General features: G+C 44.7%; 1 protein-coding gene across 17 annotated transcripts in view; it reads left to right on the top strand.

Moving 5' to 3' along the window:
• The window catches only part of trip12 (thyroid hormone receptor interactor 12), a 53,694-nt gene that overhangs the window by 18,893 nt on the left and 16,617 nt on the right, over positions 1-18,184 (top strand). For 16 of the 17 annotated variants that reach the window (XM_020507909.2, XM_020507906.2, XM_020507904.2 and 13 more), the window contains 19 exons: positions 689-772; positions 1,325-1,420; positions 1,765-1,916; positions 2,011-2,046; positions 2,294-2,389; positions 2,665-2,757; positions 8,530-8,691; positions 8,821-8,889; positions 9,011-9,176; positions 9,385-9,502; positions 9,673-9,829; positions 10,050-10,203; positions 11,611-11,839; positions 11,972-12,090; positions 12,403-12,607; positions 12,727-12,827; positions 15,389-15,563; positions 16,202-16,343; positions 16,600-16,791. In XM_020507909.2, coding sequence (XP_020363498.1) covers positions 689-772; positions 1,325-1,420; positions 1,765-1,916; positions 2,011-2,046; positions 2,294-2,389; positions 2,665-2,757; positions 8,530-8,691; positions 8,821-8,889; positions 9,011-9,176; positions 9,385-9,502; positions 9,673-9,829; positions 10,050-10,203; positions 11,611-11,839; positions 11,972-12,090; positions 12,403-12,607; positions 12,727-12,827; positions 15,389-15,563; positions 16,202-16,343; positions 16,600-16,791 — 2,546 coding nt within the window. The remainder of the gene's footprint in view (positions 1-688; positions 773-1,324; positions 1,421-1,764; positions 1,917-2,010; positions 2,047-2,293; positions 2,390-2,664; positions 2,758-8,529; positions 8,692-8,820; positions 8,890-9,010; positions 9,177-9,384; positions 9,503-9,672; positions 9,830-10,049; positions 10,204-11,610; positions 11,840-11,971; positions 12,091-12,402; positions 12,608-12,726; positions 12,828-15,388; positions 15,564-16,201; positions 16,344-16,599; positions 16,792-18,184) is intronic. The other variant, XM_020507900.2, reaches the window with a different exon arrangement.

Here is an 18,184-nt window from a genome sequence, read left to right as displayed (position 1 = left end):
TGGCTCAAAACATTTGGACTATCCAAAGAATTTCTGGTATGCGTTTGGTTTATTCGCATAGGAGCCAGCCAAAGCTTGGTGTAGCCTCTGCTTGGTTTGTGTGCATCTATACTAAAATATCATTGACTTTATTACCAGTCCTGCCTGGGTTTGTATAACCCTTTAAATCAAATCCAATTTTATTTGTCACATTCACATGGTTAGCAGATTGCGAGTGTAGCGAAATGCTTGTGCTTATGTTTTTGACAGTGCAGCAATATCTAACAAGTAGTCTAACAATTCCACAGCTACCTATTACACACATCTAAGTAAAGGAATGGAATAATAATATATGGATGAGGACTGAGCAGCGTAGACGAGATGCAATAATGGTATAATTTACAGTATATGCATATGAGATGAGTAATGCAAGATATGTAAACATTATTAAAGTGGCATTTTAAGTGACTAGTGATCCATTTGTTAAAGTGGCCAGTGATTTCAAGTCTGTGGGCAGCAGCGCCTCTGTGTTAGTGATGGCTGTTTAACACTCTGATGGCCTTGATATAGAAGCTGTTATTCTGTCTCTCGGTCCCAGCATTGATGCACCTGTACTGACCGGGCCTACCTTATGAGAGAAATCGGTTGTCATTCTGATAATGAAAATAGTGGTGTAACAGTTCTTTTTTCTCTCTCTCTCTCTCTCCAGCTTCTAGTTCAGTGGCCGGAGCTGTAGGGATGACCACATCCGGTGAGAGTGAGTCCGATGACTCTGAAATGGGCAGACTCCAAGGTATGACGATCACCGCTTTCCTTAGATACAGGTTCCAGGGGCCTCATGAGCTGTTTCAAGTTCAGGCTCTGTCGCAGCTGGCCGCGACCGGGAGACCCATGGGGCGGCGCACAATTGGCCCAGCATCGTCCGGGTTAGGGGAGGGTTTGGACAGCAGGGATAGCCTTGTCCCATCGCGCTCTAGCTCCTCCTGGCGGGCTGGACACATGTACGCTGACACGGTCACCAGGTGTACGGTGTTTCCTCCGACACATTGGTGTGGCTGATTTCCGGGTTAAGCAGGCATTGTGTCAACAAGCAGTGTAGCTTGGTTGGGTCGTGTTTCGGAGGACGCATGGCTCTCGACCTTCGCCTCTCCCGAGTCCGTACGGGAGTTAGTCTTGTCTCATTGCTGCAACTACCAATTGGATACCATGAATTTTGGGAGAAAAGGGGGTGGAAGTTTTAAAAAACATACATGCATACATACACATTGATACAGGTGCCAATGTTCCTGTCTAAGTTCCCTGTCAGCCCCTGTTGTTGTCTAACCTGGCTGTTTTCTCCTCACAGCCCTGTTGGAGGCCAGGGGTCTACCCCCTCACCTCTTTGGGCCCCTGGGACCCCGTATGTCCCAGCTGTTTCACAGAACCATAGGCAGTGGAGCCAGTAAGTACTACACTTTGTCTGTGTCCAGAATGCATTTAATTACCACTTAACTGTGAGCAAGATGTTTATATTCTCAGGGGAGGTGTTGAGTTCACTTATGTCTCTTTATTCTTCTAACCCGCTATTGACTCAACTGTAATCCAAGTGTATGCTCACTGCACTCCTGGCAGGTCCCATGTTAAAAAAGTTTCTCAGAGGAGTGCTGATCTAGGGTCTGATCCCCTCGCCATATGATCTTATTCAGTTTGATCTTAAAGGCTAAACTGATCCTATATCAGCACATGAATACTGGTCCTGCTGTTCAGTCTCTACTCTGACCTGCTTTATCCCTCTTCTCCTCCCAGGCTCCAAAGCTCAGCAGCTGCTGCAGGGCCTGCAGGCCACCGGTGACGAGTCCCAGCAGCTCCAGGCCGCCATCGAGATGTGCCAGCTGCTGGTGATGGGCAACGAGGAGACGCTAGGAGGCTTCCCTGTGAAGAGCGTGGTGCCCGCTCTGGTGAGTCACTCAATTATTTGTCCACCTTTTTGTCTTAAGTCATTTTACACGGTCTTGATTTGATTGGAGTCTCTTTTTCCCCACTTCCTCACAGATCACATTGTTGCAGATGGAGCATAATTTTGACATTGTGAGTATCCTGAGCTTCTATCTTTGGGGGGGAAGTGATATTTGATTTTCACCATGATATTAGGCCTACATTGCAGGTGCTGAAATGTTTCGCAAAGAATGTGCAAACACTGCACCCTGTCTCCTAGTTACATTTGATTGCAAAAAACTATACCTGAGCAGTGTTAACTGTATGGTTCCAGCCAACATGGTTGCTTTGTGGTTATTCTTGTGAAAACAACTGTATCTTAACCCGTGACTCTGCTCAGATGAACCACGCCTCCCGTGCTCTCACTTACATGATGGAGGCGCTGCCTCGGTCCTCTGCTGTCGTCGTGGACGCCATCCCTGTCTTCCTGGAAAAGGTAGAATGACCCCCTCTGCTCAGGTTCAGTAGGCACTAAACACACGCTTTGAAACAAACATTCTCATTAAATTTTAAGTACTACCTAGTCCTTTGAAAACATGTCCCACCAATTCATGCCTTCTGAATGCACCCCAAGTATTTCTAACCCACACGTTGTTCTTCTTGTCTTCCATTTCTGTCATTCTCTCGTGCTTGTTCCGTCTTCATTCAAATGCGGTCATAAACCGGTGGTGGCTATGCTAATGGATCTATCTCTCTCCTCTTTGCCTGCAGCTTCAGGTGATCCAATTCATTGATGTGGCGGAGCAGGCCCTGACTGCCTTGGAGATGTTGTCAAGGCGTCACAGCAAAGCCATCCTGCAGGCTGTAAGTGTTTCTCCCTCTGTCTCCCACCTGTGGCTCTGCCTCTCTCTCATGTCATCTCTGCTCCCTACCCGGGTCTCATTGGCTCACCTTAAAATAAGTGTTAACGGTGGTGGCTGTAAGATAGCTGTGCAACAGGTTTTCCGTTAGCCGGAAATAGACGGCGGGGGGGTGGGATAGTCGATAAATCAAATTGTTGCCTGTCAAAAAGACCTCGATTAAAGAAATCCCCTTGCAAAATAATGCTTTTTATTAATTGATTGAAATACAGTCGACTGTTATGCTTTTCAGTCTAAAGGTTAATTAAATATTTGTTATTATTAAATTGGCCTGTGTATTTATTAGTCATGTATCTTGTTTATCCAACACAACTATCACCGCGTACAGTCTATTTTGAGCAGGATTTCACCTGCAGCTGGTTGTTGCTGGAATTAAACAAGCTTTTATAAACCCTATTTGCAACAATTCTAAATGCAATCGCGTGTTAACAGTTTTGGTGCACGATTTTAAAACGAGCTGTTTTTATTAACTTGTAATTGAAGCGCACCTCCCATTCACCATTCAAGTGCAGGCAACAGACTATCAGCTCTTCACATACAGTGGGGCAAAAATGTATTTAGTCAGCCACCAATTGTGCAAGTTCTCCCACTTAAAAGGATGAGAGGCCTGTAATGTTCATCATAGGTACACTTCAACTATGACAGACAAAATGAGAAAAAAAATCCAGAAAATCACATTGTAGGATTTTTTATGAATTTATTTGCAAATTATGGTGGAAAATAAGTATTTGGTCAATAACAAAAGTTTCTCAATACTTTGTTAGATACCCTTTGTTGGCAATGACAGAGGTCAAATGTTTTCTGTAAGTCTTCACAAGGTTTTCACACTGTTGCTGGTATTTTGGCCCATTCCTCCATGCAGATCTCCTCTAGAGCAGTGATGTTTTGGGGCTGTTGCTGGGCAACACGGACTTTCAACTCCCTCCAAAGATTTTCTATGGGGTTGAGATCTGGAGAATGGCTAGGCCACTCCAGGACCTTGAAATGCTTCTTACGAAGCCACTCCTTCATTGCCCGGGTGGTGTGTTTGGGATCATTGTCATGTTGAAAGACCCAGCCACGTTTCATCTTCAATTCCCTTGCTGATGGAAGGAGGTTTTCACTCAAAATCTCCCGATACATGGCCCCATTCTTTCCTTTACACGGATCAGTCGTCCTGGTCCCTTTGCAGAAAAACAGCCCCAAAGCATGATGTTTCCACCCCCATGCTTCACAGTAGGTATGGTGTTCTTTGGATGCAGCTCAGCAGTCTTTGTCCTCCAAACACGACGAGTTGAGTTCTATTTTGGTTTCATCTGACCATATGACATTCTTCCAATCTTCTTCTGGATCATCCAAATGCTCTCTAGCAAACTTCAGATGGGCCTGAACATGTACTGGCTTAAGCAGGGATACACGTCTGGTACTGCAGGATTTGAGTCCCTGGCGGCATAGTGTGTTACTGATGGTAGGCTTTGTTACTTTGGTCCAAACTCTGCAGGTCATTCACTAGGTCCCCCCGTGTGGTTCTGGGATTTTTGCTCACCGTTCTTGTGATCATTTTGACCCCACGGGGTGAGATCTTGCGTGGAGCCCCAGATCGAGGCAGATTATCAGTGGTCTTGTATGTCTTCCATTTCCTAATAATTGCTCTCACAGTTGATTTCTTCACACCAAGCTGCTTACCTATTGCAGATTCAGTCTTCCCAGCCTGGTGCAGGTTTACAATTTTGTTTCTGGTGTCCTTTGACAGCTCTTTGGTCTTGGCCATAGTGGAGTTTGGAGTGTGACTGTTTGAGGTTGTGGACAGGTGTATTTTATACGGATAAAAGGTGCCATTAATACAGGTGACGAGTGGAGGACAGAGGAGACTCTTAACCTGTTGGTGTTAGGGGGCAGTATTTTCATTTTTGGGAAAAAACGTTCCTGTTTTAAACGGGATATTTGGTCAGGAAAAGATGCTAGAATATGCATGTAATTGACAGCTTTCGATAGAAAACACTAACGTTTCCAAAACTGTAAAGATATTGTCTGCGAGTATAACAGAACTGATGTTGCAAGCGAAAGCCTGAGGAAAATCCAATCTGGAAGTGCCCCAGGTTTTGAAAGCGCTGCGTTCCAATGACTCCCTATATGGCTGTGAATGTACCATCAACGAGCTTACGCTTTCTACGTATTCCCCAAGGTGTCTACAGCATTGTGACGTAGTGTTACGCATTTCTGTTGAAGAATAACCGTATGGGGGCACATTGCATACGTGGTGGCTCCGAGAGATTCTCACGTAAAGTACAGAGGTAGCCATTACTCCAATCGGTCCTGGAGAAAAAGGATTTGTCCCGACGGATATATTATCGAATAGATATAAGAAAAACACCTTGAGGATGGATTCTAAACAACGTTTGCCATGTTTCTGTCTATTATGGAGCTAATTTGGAGAGAAAAAATTGCCGGTGTGGTGACCGATATTTCCGGGCGATTTCTCAGCCAAACGTGAAGAACAAACGGAGCTGTTTCGCCTACAAAAATAATATTTTGGGAAAAAAGGAACTTTGGCTATCTACCTGGGAGTCTCGTGAGTGAAAACATCCGAAGTTCATCAAAGGTAAACGATTTAATTAGATTGCTTTTCTGATTTCTGTGACAAGGTTGCTTGCTGCTAGCAAGGCATAATGCTATGCTAGGCTATTATAAACTTACACAAATGCTTGTCTAGCGTTGGCTGTAAAGCATATTTAGAAAATCTGAGATGACAGGGTGATTAACAAAAAGCTAAGCTGCTAAGCAATATATTTCACTTGTGATTTTCATGAATAGGACGATTTTCGAGGAAGATTTATGTCCGTTGCGTTATGCTAATTAGTGTAAGATGATCAATGGTCCCGTTCACGGGATGGGGTGTCACTAGAGGTTAAAGAAGAAGTTACAGATCTGTGAGAGGCAGAAATCTTGCTTTTTTTGTAGGTGACCAAATATTTTCCACCATAAATTCATTAAAAATCCTACAATGTGATTTGTGACTTTTGTCAAAATCTGACCATGGAGGCAATTATTTTCTATAGACATCATAGGTGGTGCGTGAGTTTCAAGTTTGGGAAGTTTGTGTCGTACCATTTCTACCGTTCTGCATGCCAGTTATGTTCATATGCGCATTTTCGTAGAACAGTCATTTAAAGTATTACGTTTTTGTTTCTCAATTATTGTCACGTGGTTACTCATAAAAAATCTGAATGAATCATTTAAGAAGTCAAATAATGCGACTAAGGCTCTACCTTATGAACACATTGACTACCACGTGATCTGTCGACCGCTAAAGAACTCATAGCCTTAAGGCCAATGCAGCAGTAGGCCTATAACTTCCATTGATCTTTCACACTGGGGATTGGTGATTATCGAAGGGGAGATTGTTGGAAAGATTTTTCAAATAGCTTGCCGAGAGGAGAATGAGAATGGTAAATGACTAATACGTGCGTTTGGAAAGAAGTCGAATGTGCTCAACCAATGTAAGTAGAGGTGCAACCTAAAAATGTCTAGACATCATTGGACAGGAAAGGGCACAATGCTCGCTCACCATCAAAAGAAAAACATTTTTTAAGAGAAGGTTAAAAGATTGACGTTTCGGCCTTCAATGGCATGCATTAACAGGAATGTATGTAACCAAATGACAGGGATTGACGGTACATTTACCATCTCATTCCAAAATCATGGCATTAATATGGTGTTGATTTCCCCCTTTGCTCCAGCTTTAGATTCCCCCTCTAAGTTTCTAACAGATTTTCATCTGTCCCATATGGAACTGCTATCAACGGTGCTGGTTAGAATGGTGTTTTCCCATGAATTGCATTTTGGCAAATGTTTGAAAACCTATTGGCTGCTTTATTACATGAGTTGCATGTTTTGTTAATATGTATTACCATAATGTAAATTAGATATGTCATCCTGAGCAGCGTGGGGGTAGCCCTGATGGGTTATCCACCCAATGCATATGGGTTTAGTAAATTCTCAAATGGACGTTTAATTAAAATCATCCGGGTCACATTGTCCGGTGCCAGATCTTAACTTAACAGAAACCCTGTTGTGCAGTGATGCATAAATGTAGTAATTTAAATGTGTATAGGGATGGAAAGATTAACGGAAGCCATTTTGATTTCAACAATTTGGTCAGAGATCCCTCAGTGTTGAAGGCCAACTCTGTCTGTATGAATAAGAATATCGCTTTACCCTAGGGTAGGGGGCAGCATTCGGAATTTTGGATGAAAAGCGTGCCCAAATTAAATTGCCTGCTACTCAGACCCAGAAGCTAGGATATGCATATAATTTGGATAGAAAAGCCAGTGAAAGTGCAGGGTGCCAAATTCCAATTAAAATTCCTCAAACATACAAGTATTATACACCATTTTAAAGATAAACTTCTTGTAAATCCAACCACCGTGTCCGCTTTCAAAAAAGCTTTACGACGAAAGCATACCATGCGATTATGTTAGGTCAGCACCTAGTCACAGAAAAATGCAGCCATTTTTCCAGCCAAAGAGAGGAGTGACAAAAAGCAGAAATAGATCAAATGAATCACTAACCTTTGATCTTCATCAGATGACTCATAGAACTTCATGTTACACAATACATGTATGTTTTGTTCATATTTATAGCCAAAAATCTGTTTACATTGGTGCGTTTTTGTTCAGTAATGTTTTGCTTCCAAAACATCCGGTGATTTTGCGTTAGAGCCTCATCAATTTACAGAAATATTCAGCATAAATGTTAATGGAAATACCAGTGTTATACATGGAATCTCCTTAATGCAACTGCTGTCAGATTTAAAAAAAGCTTTACTGAAAAAGCACGCCATGCAATAATCTGAGTACAGCGCTCAGACACAAACACGCCATACAGATACCCGCCATGTTGTGGAGTCAACAGAAGTCAGAAATGGCATTAGAAATATTCACTTACCTTTGATCTTCATCAGAATGCACCCCCAAGAATCCCAGTTCCACAAATGTTTGTTTTGTTTGATAAAGTCCATAATTTATGTCCAAATACCTCCTTTTGTTAGCGCATTTAGTTCACAAATCCAAATTCATGAGGCGCAGGCATACTTAGTCCAGACAAAGTCCAAAAAGTTATTACAGTTCGTAGAAACATGTCAAACGATGTATAGAATCAATCTTTAGGATGTTTTTAACAAATCTTCAATAATATTCCAACTGGACAATTCCTTTGTCTTTAGAAATGAAAAGGAACGCAGCTAGCTCTCACCCCCCCCCCCCCCCCCTTCACAGTAGAAGCCTGAAACAAGGTTGTAAAGACTGTTGGCATCTAGTGGAAGACTTTTGAAGTGCAATCGAACCAAATTTCCACTGTATATTGGATAGGCAAAGACTTAACCTACAAACCTGAGATTTCCCACTTCCTGGTTGGATTTTCTCAGGTTTTTGCCTGCCATATGATTTCTGTTATACTCAGACATCATTCAAACAGTTTTAGAAACTTCAGTGTTTTTTCTATCCAAATATAATAATACTAATAATATGCGTGTCTTAGCTTCTGGGCCTGAGTAGCAGGCAGTTTACTCTGGGCACCTTACTCTGGGCACCTTAGCCATTTTTGTGTTCACACATTTTGTGGGACCCCCTTCCTCCCTCCTGTCTCACTTTATTTTGTAAGATCTAAATCTGTCCCCATATGTGCCATCTATCCCTATCCTTGTGTATAACTGTGGGGTGTTTCTTGTGTCATGCAGGGTGGCCTGGCTGACTGTCTGCTGTACCTGGAGTTCTTTAGCATCAACGCCCAGAGGAACGCCCTGGCCATTGCCGCCAACTGCTGCCAGAGCATCACCCCTGACGAGTTCCACTTTGTCTCTGACTCTCTGCCACTGCTGACCCAGAGACTCACACACCAGGTACACACACGTTCACCTTTTACATGCTCTATGTTGCAGGTGAGGTTGGTGTTGTCTGTGGCATGTTACCTGTGAAGACGCGTCAGTTGTCTAATGTGGTTATTACCCCCCCACCCCACCCACGTACAGGATAAGAAATCTGTCGAAAGCACTTGCCTCTGTTTTGCCAGACTGGTGGATAACTTTCAACACGAGGAGGTGAGTGAGGCGGTTCTACTTTAGACATTTCTATGGCTCTAACATCTCTCACCCTCCCGAGCAGACCCATGATGTCATCACAATGACTGACCCTTGACCTCTGTATGGCCATTGTCCACAGAACCTGCTGCAGCAGGTGGCCTCGCGGGACCTGCTGACCAACATCCAACAGCTGCTGGTGGTCACCCCGCCTGTGCTCAGCTCGGGCATGTTCATCATGGTGGTGCGCATGTTCTCCCTCATGTGCTCCAACTGCCCCTGTCTGGCCGTGCAGCTCATGAAGCAGAGTGAGTGGCTCACAGACCGACACACACGCTTTCTATCTGTGCGTATTTACCCTTCTCACTTGAATAAAGCCTAACAATGCAGCTTACAAAATCTTGGGGAGGTGAAATATATAATGGCAGTCTAAATGCCTCCAAGGCTAAAGTCCTTGACTGTGTCTAAGCCAGTTGCCTGTGTAAAAAGTGAACTAAGGACGTTGTCTTTGTTCAGATATTGCAGAGACTCTGCGCTTCCTTCTGTGCGGCGCGGCCAACGGTAGCTGTCAGGAGCAGATTGACCTGGTGCCCCGGAGCCCACAGGAGCTCTATGAACTCACCTCACTCATCTGGTAAGGAAACCCCTCTGCTGCTGCTTTCAGCGTTACTACAACAACCTTTTCTGCCCCAATGGTGGACGTACATAAAGATGGCGGCCTCCATGCACTCACCACATGCCTTGTTTGCGAAGTTTACTGATGCACTTTGCTAACTGTCTTTTTGTTGTCTCCCCCACAACCAGCGAGCTGATGCCCTGCCTTCCTAGAGAGGGCATCTTTGCTGTGGACCTCATGCTGAAGAAGGGCAGTGCCCAGGCCACAGAGGGGGCCATCTGGCAGTGGAGGGACGACCGGGGCCTGTGGCACCCCTACAACCGCATCGACAGTCGCATCATTGAGGTAAAGAACAGACATGCTGCTCCGCTCCATTATTAGGGACATTCTTTTCATCCAGACTTGGGGCCCAGAGTTTCTCTTCAGGTTGTCCGGGAAAACTCTTGACCCTACCTATACTACAACAAAGTAGACCTTCTTCGTATGTTGTGAGCTGTGTGAATCCCCTGTGTAGCCCAGTGTTACACTAACGTCTGGGGGTGTCTGGTTCTCTCTTCCTCTCCAGACGGCCCACCAGAACGGAGAGGACGAGATCAGCCTGTCCACCCTGGGCCGCGTCTACACTATTGACTTCAACTCTATGCAGCAGATAAACGAGGACACTGGCACAGCACGGGGTATCCAGAGGAAACCCAACCCCTTAGCCAACCCCACTACTGGTGAGAGACATGCCACCATTTGTTCTAGTGATAGACTATCCCCAAACTGGTGTCAGTTGTATGCGTCTCATGTCAGTTGATGTAGTATAATTCCCTGATTGTTTCTGAGACTAGCTCTATTCACTTAAATTTATAGCTTGGTCTCTGCCCCAAGTTATTGGTTCTTTGAACAAAGTAGTCCCATTGAGGAAAGATGACCTCTTTCCCAATGGAGAAATGCTCATGAGAGGCAGCTCTTAACTTCTTGACGCACCCATCCTGTTAGCGGGATCATTTTCATCAACACCCGCTGAATTGCAGTGCGCCAAATTAAATTACTAAACATATTTAATTTTCATGAAATCACAAGTGCAAGATAGCAAAACACAGCGTAGCTTGTTAATACACCCGGCGTGTCAGATTTCAGTACAGCTTTTCGGCGAAAGCATAACAAGCATTTATTTAAATTATATTACAAATATTACAAACACCTAGCAGCCAAGTAGATTGGTCACGAAAGTCAGAAAAGTAATAGATTAAATCGCTTACCTTTGATTATCTTCGGATGTTTTCACTCACGAGACTCCCAGTTACACAACAAATGTTCCTTTTGTTCCATAAAGATTATTTTTTTATATCCAAAATACCTCCATTTGTTTGGCGCGTTATGTTCAGAAATCCACAGGCTCGAGCGGTCACGACATCGCAGATGAAAATTCCAAATAGTATCCGTAATGTCCACAGAAACCTGTCAAACGTTTTTTTATAATCAATCCACAGGTTGTTTTTAAAATATATAATCGATAATATATCAACCGGGACTGTCACTTTTTCAATAGGAGAGGGAGAGACAATGGCTAACCCAATCTGTTGCGCAAGCAAAACTCATGTGAAAACCCAGCTATCCACTGACGCGATGTTATCTTTCTCGCTCATTTTTCAAAATAAAAGCCTGAAACTATGTCTTAAGACTGTTGACACCTTGAGGAAGCGATAGGAAAAGGAATCTGGTTGATATCCCTTTAAATGGAGCGAAGGCAGGCTATGGAACATGGAGCTTTCAAAATAGAAGCCACTTCCTGGTTTGATTTTCATCAGGTTTTCGCCTGCAATATCAGTTCTGTTATACTCACAGACAATATTTTGACCGTTTTGGAAACGTTAGTGTTTTCTATCCTAATCTGACAATTATATGCATATTCTAGTTTCTGGGCCTGAGAAATAAGCAGTTTCAAATGGGTACGTTTTTTTAGCCAAAAATGAAAATACCCTACACTCAAGAAGTTAAAGCATCTCTTTGTAAACCTTTGTGAAATTGAACAGGCTACTTTGTTTTTATTCTGCACTAGCTGATGGAATCCAATTTCTCCTTTTTGAGTCAAAATAACTATAAAATCTTACATGAGTGTTCCTCTGCCTATCCCCCAGGGGGTCACCAGGAGGTGAGACGGGAGGATGCACGGGCCCAGCTGATGAAGGAGGACCCTGAGCTGGCCAAGTGCTTCATCAAGACCCTGTTTGGGGTGCTGTACGAGGTGTACAGCTCGTCGGCCGGCCCAGCCGTCAGACATAAGTGCCTCCGAGCCATCCTCAGGATCATCTTCTTCGCCGATGCCGAGCTCCTCAAGGACGTGCTGAGAAACCACGCTGTGTCCAGGTGAACTTTTGCTCTCAACCTTGGGGTGCTCTTGAGTCAAGATGTCTGCCTCCATGGACAAAAAGCAATAGCAGGTACAGCTGTCTTTACACTACACCTGAACCTCAGTATTTGTCTTTTTCCTTCTCCCAGTCACATTGCCTCCATGCTGTCCAGCCAAGACCTGAAGATTGTAGTTGGCTCTCTGCAGATGGCCGAGATCCTCATGCAGAAGCTGCCTGATGTATTCAGTGTCTTCTTCAGAAGAGAAGGTAATGGATCCTGTCTGTGTCTCCTCCCCAGAGGAGCTGACCTGTAATGATCCAAAACACCCAGCTGAAACACAGCTCTTTTCTAGCACCAGGAGAGGACCTGTTATGATGGATCCTCAACTGCTATTTGAGCTTCAATGTATTTTAGAGAAGTCAGAAAATTGATGTCACACCGTAATGTACCTTGTCATGGACCACAGAAAGCTGTTTATCCAGCTAAATGTCAGATTTTCCCTGATTTATTGAATCACAATTCAGAGAATCGGGGTGAAGAGGATTTTTAATGTATTCCATCTGCCCTCCCCTCTCCAGGTGTTATGCACCAGGTGAAGAACCTGGCTGAGTCAGAGGCCTTCCTTACCAGTCCCCCAAAGGCGTGCACCAGCGGCACAGCTAGCCTGTGTACCACCACCATCAGCACTGCGACCACTACGGCGGCCTCCAACGCCACCCCAGACCTGGGCTCGCCTAGCTTCCAGCACAGCATGGACGACTCACTAGACCTCAGTCCACAGGGGTGAGAACACTAGTACTAAATACATGTGAATGTGCACGTATGATGGGTCAGATATACCACACAGAAGTAAACTCTCATTCTTCTTCATAGAACAACATTAATCTGTCCCTCTCTCCTAGGCGGTTAAGTGATGTGCTGAAGAGAAAACGTCTGCCTAAGAGAGGGCCCAGAAGGCCCAAGTACTCTCCTCCCAGGGATGACGACAAAGTAGACAATCAGGGTAATTGTTGTTATTGGAACTCTCCTACAATCTTTAAGACCGGATGCAAATGGTTCTCACAGGTGACGCTAAAGCTAAGTGTCAATGATACATTTGTAGCACTAAAGGTAAAATTCCTTGACCAAAAGTATGTGGACACCTGAATATCTCATTCTAAAATCATGGGTATTAATGTGGAGTTGGTCCCCCCTTTGCTCCTATAACACCCTCCGCTCTTGGGAAGGCGTCCCGCTAGATGTTGGAACATAGCTGGGGGGACTAGCTTCCATTCAGCAACGAGCATTGGTGAGGTCGAGCGCTGATGTTGGCCGATTAGGCCTGGCTCACATTCGGTGTTCCAATTCATCCCAAAGGTGTTTGATGGGGTAGAGGTCAGGGCTCTGCAGGCCAGTCAAGTATTAACCTGCATGGACCTCGCTTTGTGCATGGGGACATTGTCATGCTGAAACAGGAAAGGGCCTTCCACAAAGTTGGAAGAACAGAATCGTCTAGAATGTCATTGTATGCTGTAGAGTTAAGATTTCTATTTACTGGAACTAAGGGGCCTAGCCCGTACCAGGAAAAACAAGCCCTAGACCATTTCCTCCTCCACCAAGCTTTACAGTTGGCACTAGGCATTGGGGCAGGTAGTGTTCTCCTTGCATCCGCCAAACCCAGATTGGTCCGTCACCCTGCCAGATGGTGAAGTGAGATTCATCACTCCAGAGAACGCATTTCCACTACTCCTGAGTCCAATGGCGGCGAGCTTTACGCCACTCCAGCCGACGCTTGGCATAGGGCATTGTGATCTTAGGCTTCTGTGCGGCTGCTCGGCCATGGAAACCCATTTCATGAAGCTCCCGACGAACACTTCTTGTGCTGACACTGCTTCCAAAAACCGTTTGCAACTGAGGACAGACTATTTTTACACGCTTCAGCACTCGACGGGCCCGTTTTGTGAGCTTGCGTGGCCTACCACTTCGCAGCTGAGCTGTTGTTACTCCTAGACATTTACACTTTACAATAATAGCACTTACAGTTGACCTGGGCAGCTCTAGCAGGGCAGATGTTTGACGAGTTAACGGTGCCACGTTGAAAGTTTCTGAGCTCTTCAGTAAGGCCATTCTACTGCCAATGTTTGTCTGTGGAGTTTGCAAGGCTCTGTGCTCAATTTTATACACCTGTTAGCAACGGCTATGGCTGAAATGGTCAAATCCACTAATTTGAAGGGGTGTCCACATACTTTCTTTTGTAATATATAGTGTTTGTACTGAACCCAAATATAAACACAACATGTAAAGTGTTGGTCCCATGTTTCATGAGCTGAAATAAGAGATCACAGAAAAAATAAAAAGCTTATTTCTCTCAAATTGAGCACAAATTTGTTTACATCCCTGTTCGTGAACATTTGTCCTTTGCCAAGATAATTCATCCACCTGACAAGTGTGGCATATCAAGAAGCTGATTAAACAGCATGATCATTACACAGGTGGACCTTGTGCTGGGGACAATAAACGGCCACTCTAAAATGTGCAGTTGTCACAACATAATACCACAGCTGTTTTGAGGGAGTGTGCAATTAGCATGCTGACTACAGGAATGTCCACCAGAGCTGTGTCTAGAGAATTTCGTATTAATTTCTCTACCATAAGCCACCTCCAACATCGTTTTAGAGACTGGCAGTACATCCAACCAGCCTTGCAACTGCAGACCACGTCTAACCACACCTGCCCATGACTTCCACATCCGGCTTCTTCACCTGCGGAATCGTCTGAAGGGGTGCTGAGGAGTATTTCAGTTTGTAATAAAGCCCTTTTGTGGGGAGAAACTCATTCTGATTGGCTGTCCCTGGCTCCCCAGTGGGTGGCCTTATGCCTTCCTAAGCCCACCCATTGCTGCACCCTTGCCCAGCATGTGAAATTCAAAGATTATGGCCCAATGAATTTATTTCAATTGACTCATTTCCTTTATATGAACTGTAACTTGGTGAAATAGTTGCACTTTGCGTTATGTTTTTGTTCAGTAATATAAACGTGTAGTTTTTTACTATGACATTGTTTTGCGTTCATTCAAATCAACATACAGTGGTGAATTTTGTTATCTGCAGCCAGTCGCTACTCTGGCGTGACTGTTCATTTACTAAGTGCAAGAGCAACTCGACATGTGGCATCGTTGGTCTCCATGCCTCTTTGTGCCTGGACTCCTGGTATATCTGTCGAGACAGACATTTATGCAGAATGCAAACTGACTCCTTGTGATTTTCTTTACCCAAAATAAATAAATGCATCGTGACTAGACTCTGTCTATTTCTAACTACTGTAGCAGCGTTTCCCAAACTTGGTCCTGGCCACCCCAAGGGGTGCAGGTTTTGTTTTTTGCGCTACACAGCGGATTCATATAATCGACTAATCCTCAAGCTTTGATTATTTGAATCGGCTGTCTAGTGCTAGGGCAAATACCAAAACGTTCACCCCCTTGGGGTCCCCAGGACCCAGTTTGGGAAACGCTGAACTATAGGGTATCATTTGAGACAGACTTTGTCATGTTTCATCCTGTGACTAACCATTTTCCTGTTTCTACAGCCAAGAGTCCTACCACTACTCAATCCCCCAAATCCTCCTTCTTGGCCAGTCTGAACCCCAAGACCTGGGGCAAGCTGGGCGCCCAGACCAACAGCACCAACTCTGAGCCCTCTCGCACGGCCGGGGTGAGCGGCATGGCACGCGCCCCTCCCAAGGACTCAGTCTCCAACAACAGGTAAGACGAAGACTAATGTTGTGGTGGTGATGACAAGTGTTGCTTTTATACCAGTGTTGGTAGTACTGATAAAGTTGGTAATTGTGGCGATTATAATAGTTGTGTTGGTGACACTTTCATTTAAACGGATACGGTGTTCTGAAAGATCAGTTGAAAATTGTGGAGGGGTTGGGTTGTGCAAATATGAGGATTCAAAATGTATCGCTGCCCTTGTTTTAAATTAGTCACTCATTGCTTCGAGCTACGCCCCACCACACAGAGCAAACGTACTTCAGTCTGTTCAAGAACATTGAACATTTTGGGGAAGGTGTCTTTCAGTAAAAACTGTCACACAATGTAGCAAGTGTTCAATCCAGGGGTGTCAAACTAATTTTGCCCTACGTTCGGCATTCCCCGAGGTCCTGAGAGCCGCACTTAAAATTGCATGGGTTCGCGGGCCGGATCTGGCACTTGGCCGTATGTTTGGCACCCCTGGTTTAATTGATCGTGTCTTCAATTCCTCCTCGATCCAAGCTCTCTCCCCTCGGCAACCTCCTCCAATGGTTTTTGAGAGGGACTTAAGAAATGATTTGACAGCTAGTAATATCTTCAGACAACCTTGGTGGTGGTGATGATAATGATAGGTCCCCCCCACACAGGGACAAGATCAAGGCTTGGATAAAAGAGCAGGCCTGTAAGTTTGTGGCCCGCTACTTCAACACTGAAAAAATTGATGGCAGCAACCCCGCACTGAATGTACTCCAGAGACTCTGCACCGCCACGGAACAGCTCAGCCTGCAGGTACTGTACTCCACAATAGTCTCCTGTGTTGTAGTTTTGCGCACTTTGACAGTAAATACATACTCATTAGTTGACATTTTAGAGTCTGCTTGCCGACCCTGTTCGCTAATACTAATTTGCAATTAGTTTTGTTTTGCTGTGCAGTTTTGATAGTACCCTGTACCATCTACACTGCTAGCTAATGACAAGGTAATTAAGGTACGGTAGTGAGTGACTTGGGATATGAAGATAACATTCTTGACTGCTGTCACCCCAGATGGACGGTGGTGTGGAGTGCCTCGTGGAGATCTGCAGCATCGTGTCAGAGTCGGACGTGTCATCGTTCGAGATCCAGCATAGCGGCCTGGTCAAGCAGCTGCTGCTCTACCTGACCTCCAGCAGTGACCGTGACCTGGTCAGCCGTGACGTTCGCCTCAAGAGGTTCCTGCACGTCTTCTACGGCTGCCCGGTAAGTCTGTGTTCGGCTGGGCAGATGCACAGAACTTGAATAAGATCCTATTTCTCTGGTCAGAAGCTCGTCTTTCGCCAGATGAAGACTTTCATCCTTTCTCAGTATCCAGTGACTGACAAGGGAGCCAACTCCAATCTTTTAGTCCATGTAGACAGAGACTGGAGCTCAAGGCCCTAGTTATTGGCTATACAACTCATGGCTCTAAATACAGTATTAAGGTAGTATGAGGGTTTGCGCTCAGGCTAGAATGAATGGCGGCTGGTGTGTAGGAGTAAAAATATCTAGACTTCAAAAGGTATTCACTCAACAACGCCCCACCCTCTTGAGTTTTGTGACCTACTTGAGTATTGCATCTATTGCTTATTATATTGTTATGTAGCCTAGACCAGTGTTTCCCAGCTCGGGTCCTCAAGTACCCACAACAGCACACATTTTTGTTGTAGCCCCGGACAAAAACACCTGATTCAACTCATTGATGGCTTGATGATTAGTTGACAAGTTGAGTCGGGTGTTTTTCTCCGAGGCTACAACAAACATGTTGGAGGGACTGGAGTTGGGGAAACACTGGCCTAGACGTTGTGTCTTATTTATTTTATTGTGAGACGTTTAAATTGTCCCAAAAAATATTTGTCTTCTACATATTCCCTGTGATTATACATTGACTTCCTACTCGCCATTATCAAAATTAACTATAGCTGCTTGCTCCAGTTACTCACAGCAGGTGTCTTAAGTACATGTCTCCATTTGTTTGTACAGCACAGATGAAGGCTGAAGCGTATGCTCCTTTTTTATTCACACCGAACAAAAATATAAAGGCAACATGCTATAATTTCAAAGATTTTACTGAGTTACAGTTCATATAAGGAAATCATTCAATTGAAATCCATTCATAAGGCATTATCTATGGATTTCACATGACCGGGAATACAGATATGCCTCTGTTGGTCACAGATACCCTAAAAAAGTAGGGGAGTGGATCACAACCCAGTGACCACCGTTTTCCTCATGCAGTGTGACAAATCTCCTTCGCATATAGTTGATCAGGCTGTGGAATGCTGTCCCACTCCTCTTCACTGGCTGTCTGAAGTTGCTGGATATTGTCGGGAACTGGTACATATTGTCGTACACTTCGATCCAGGGCATCCCAAACATGCTCAGTGGGTAACATGTCTGAGTTTGCAGGCCGTGGGAGAACTGGGACATTTTCAGCTTACAGGAATTGTGTACAGATCCTTCCGACATGGGGCTGTGCATTATCAGGCTGAAACATAAGGTGATGGCGGCGGGTGAGTGGCACAATAATGGGCCTCAGGATCTCGTCACGGTAACCGCTCGCCCACACGATGCCATACACGTGGTCTGCGGTTATGAGACCGGTTGGACATACATA

Source organism: Oncorhynchus kisutch, linkage group LG18, assembly GCF_002021735.2.
Source record: "Oncorhynchus kisutch isolate 150728-3 linkage group LG18, Okis_V2, whole genome shotgun sequence".
In the NCBI taxonomy this organism is placed as follows: domain Eukaryota; kingdom Metazoa; phylum Chordata; class Actinopteri; order Salmoniformes; family Salmonidae; genus Oncorhynchus; species Oncorhynchus kisutch.
The sequence above is the reverse complement of the archived record's forward strand: the minus strand, read 5'-3'. Positions and strand labels throughout refer to the sequence as shown.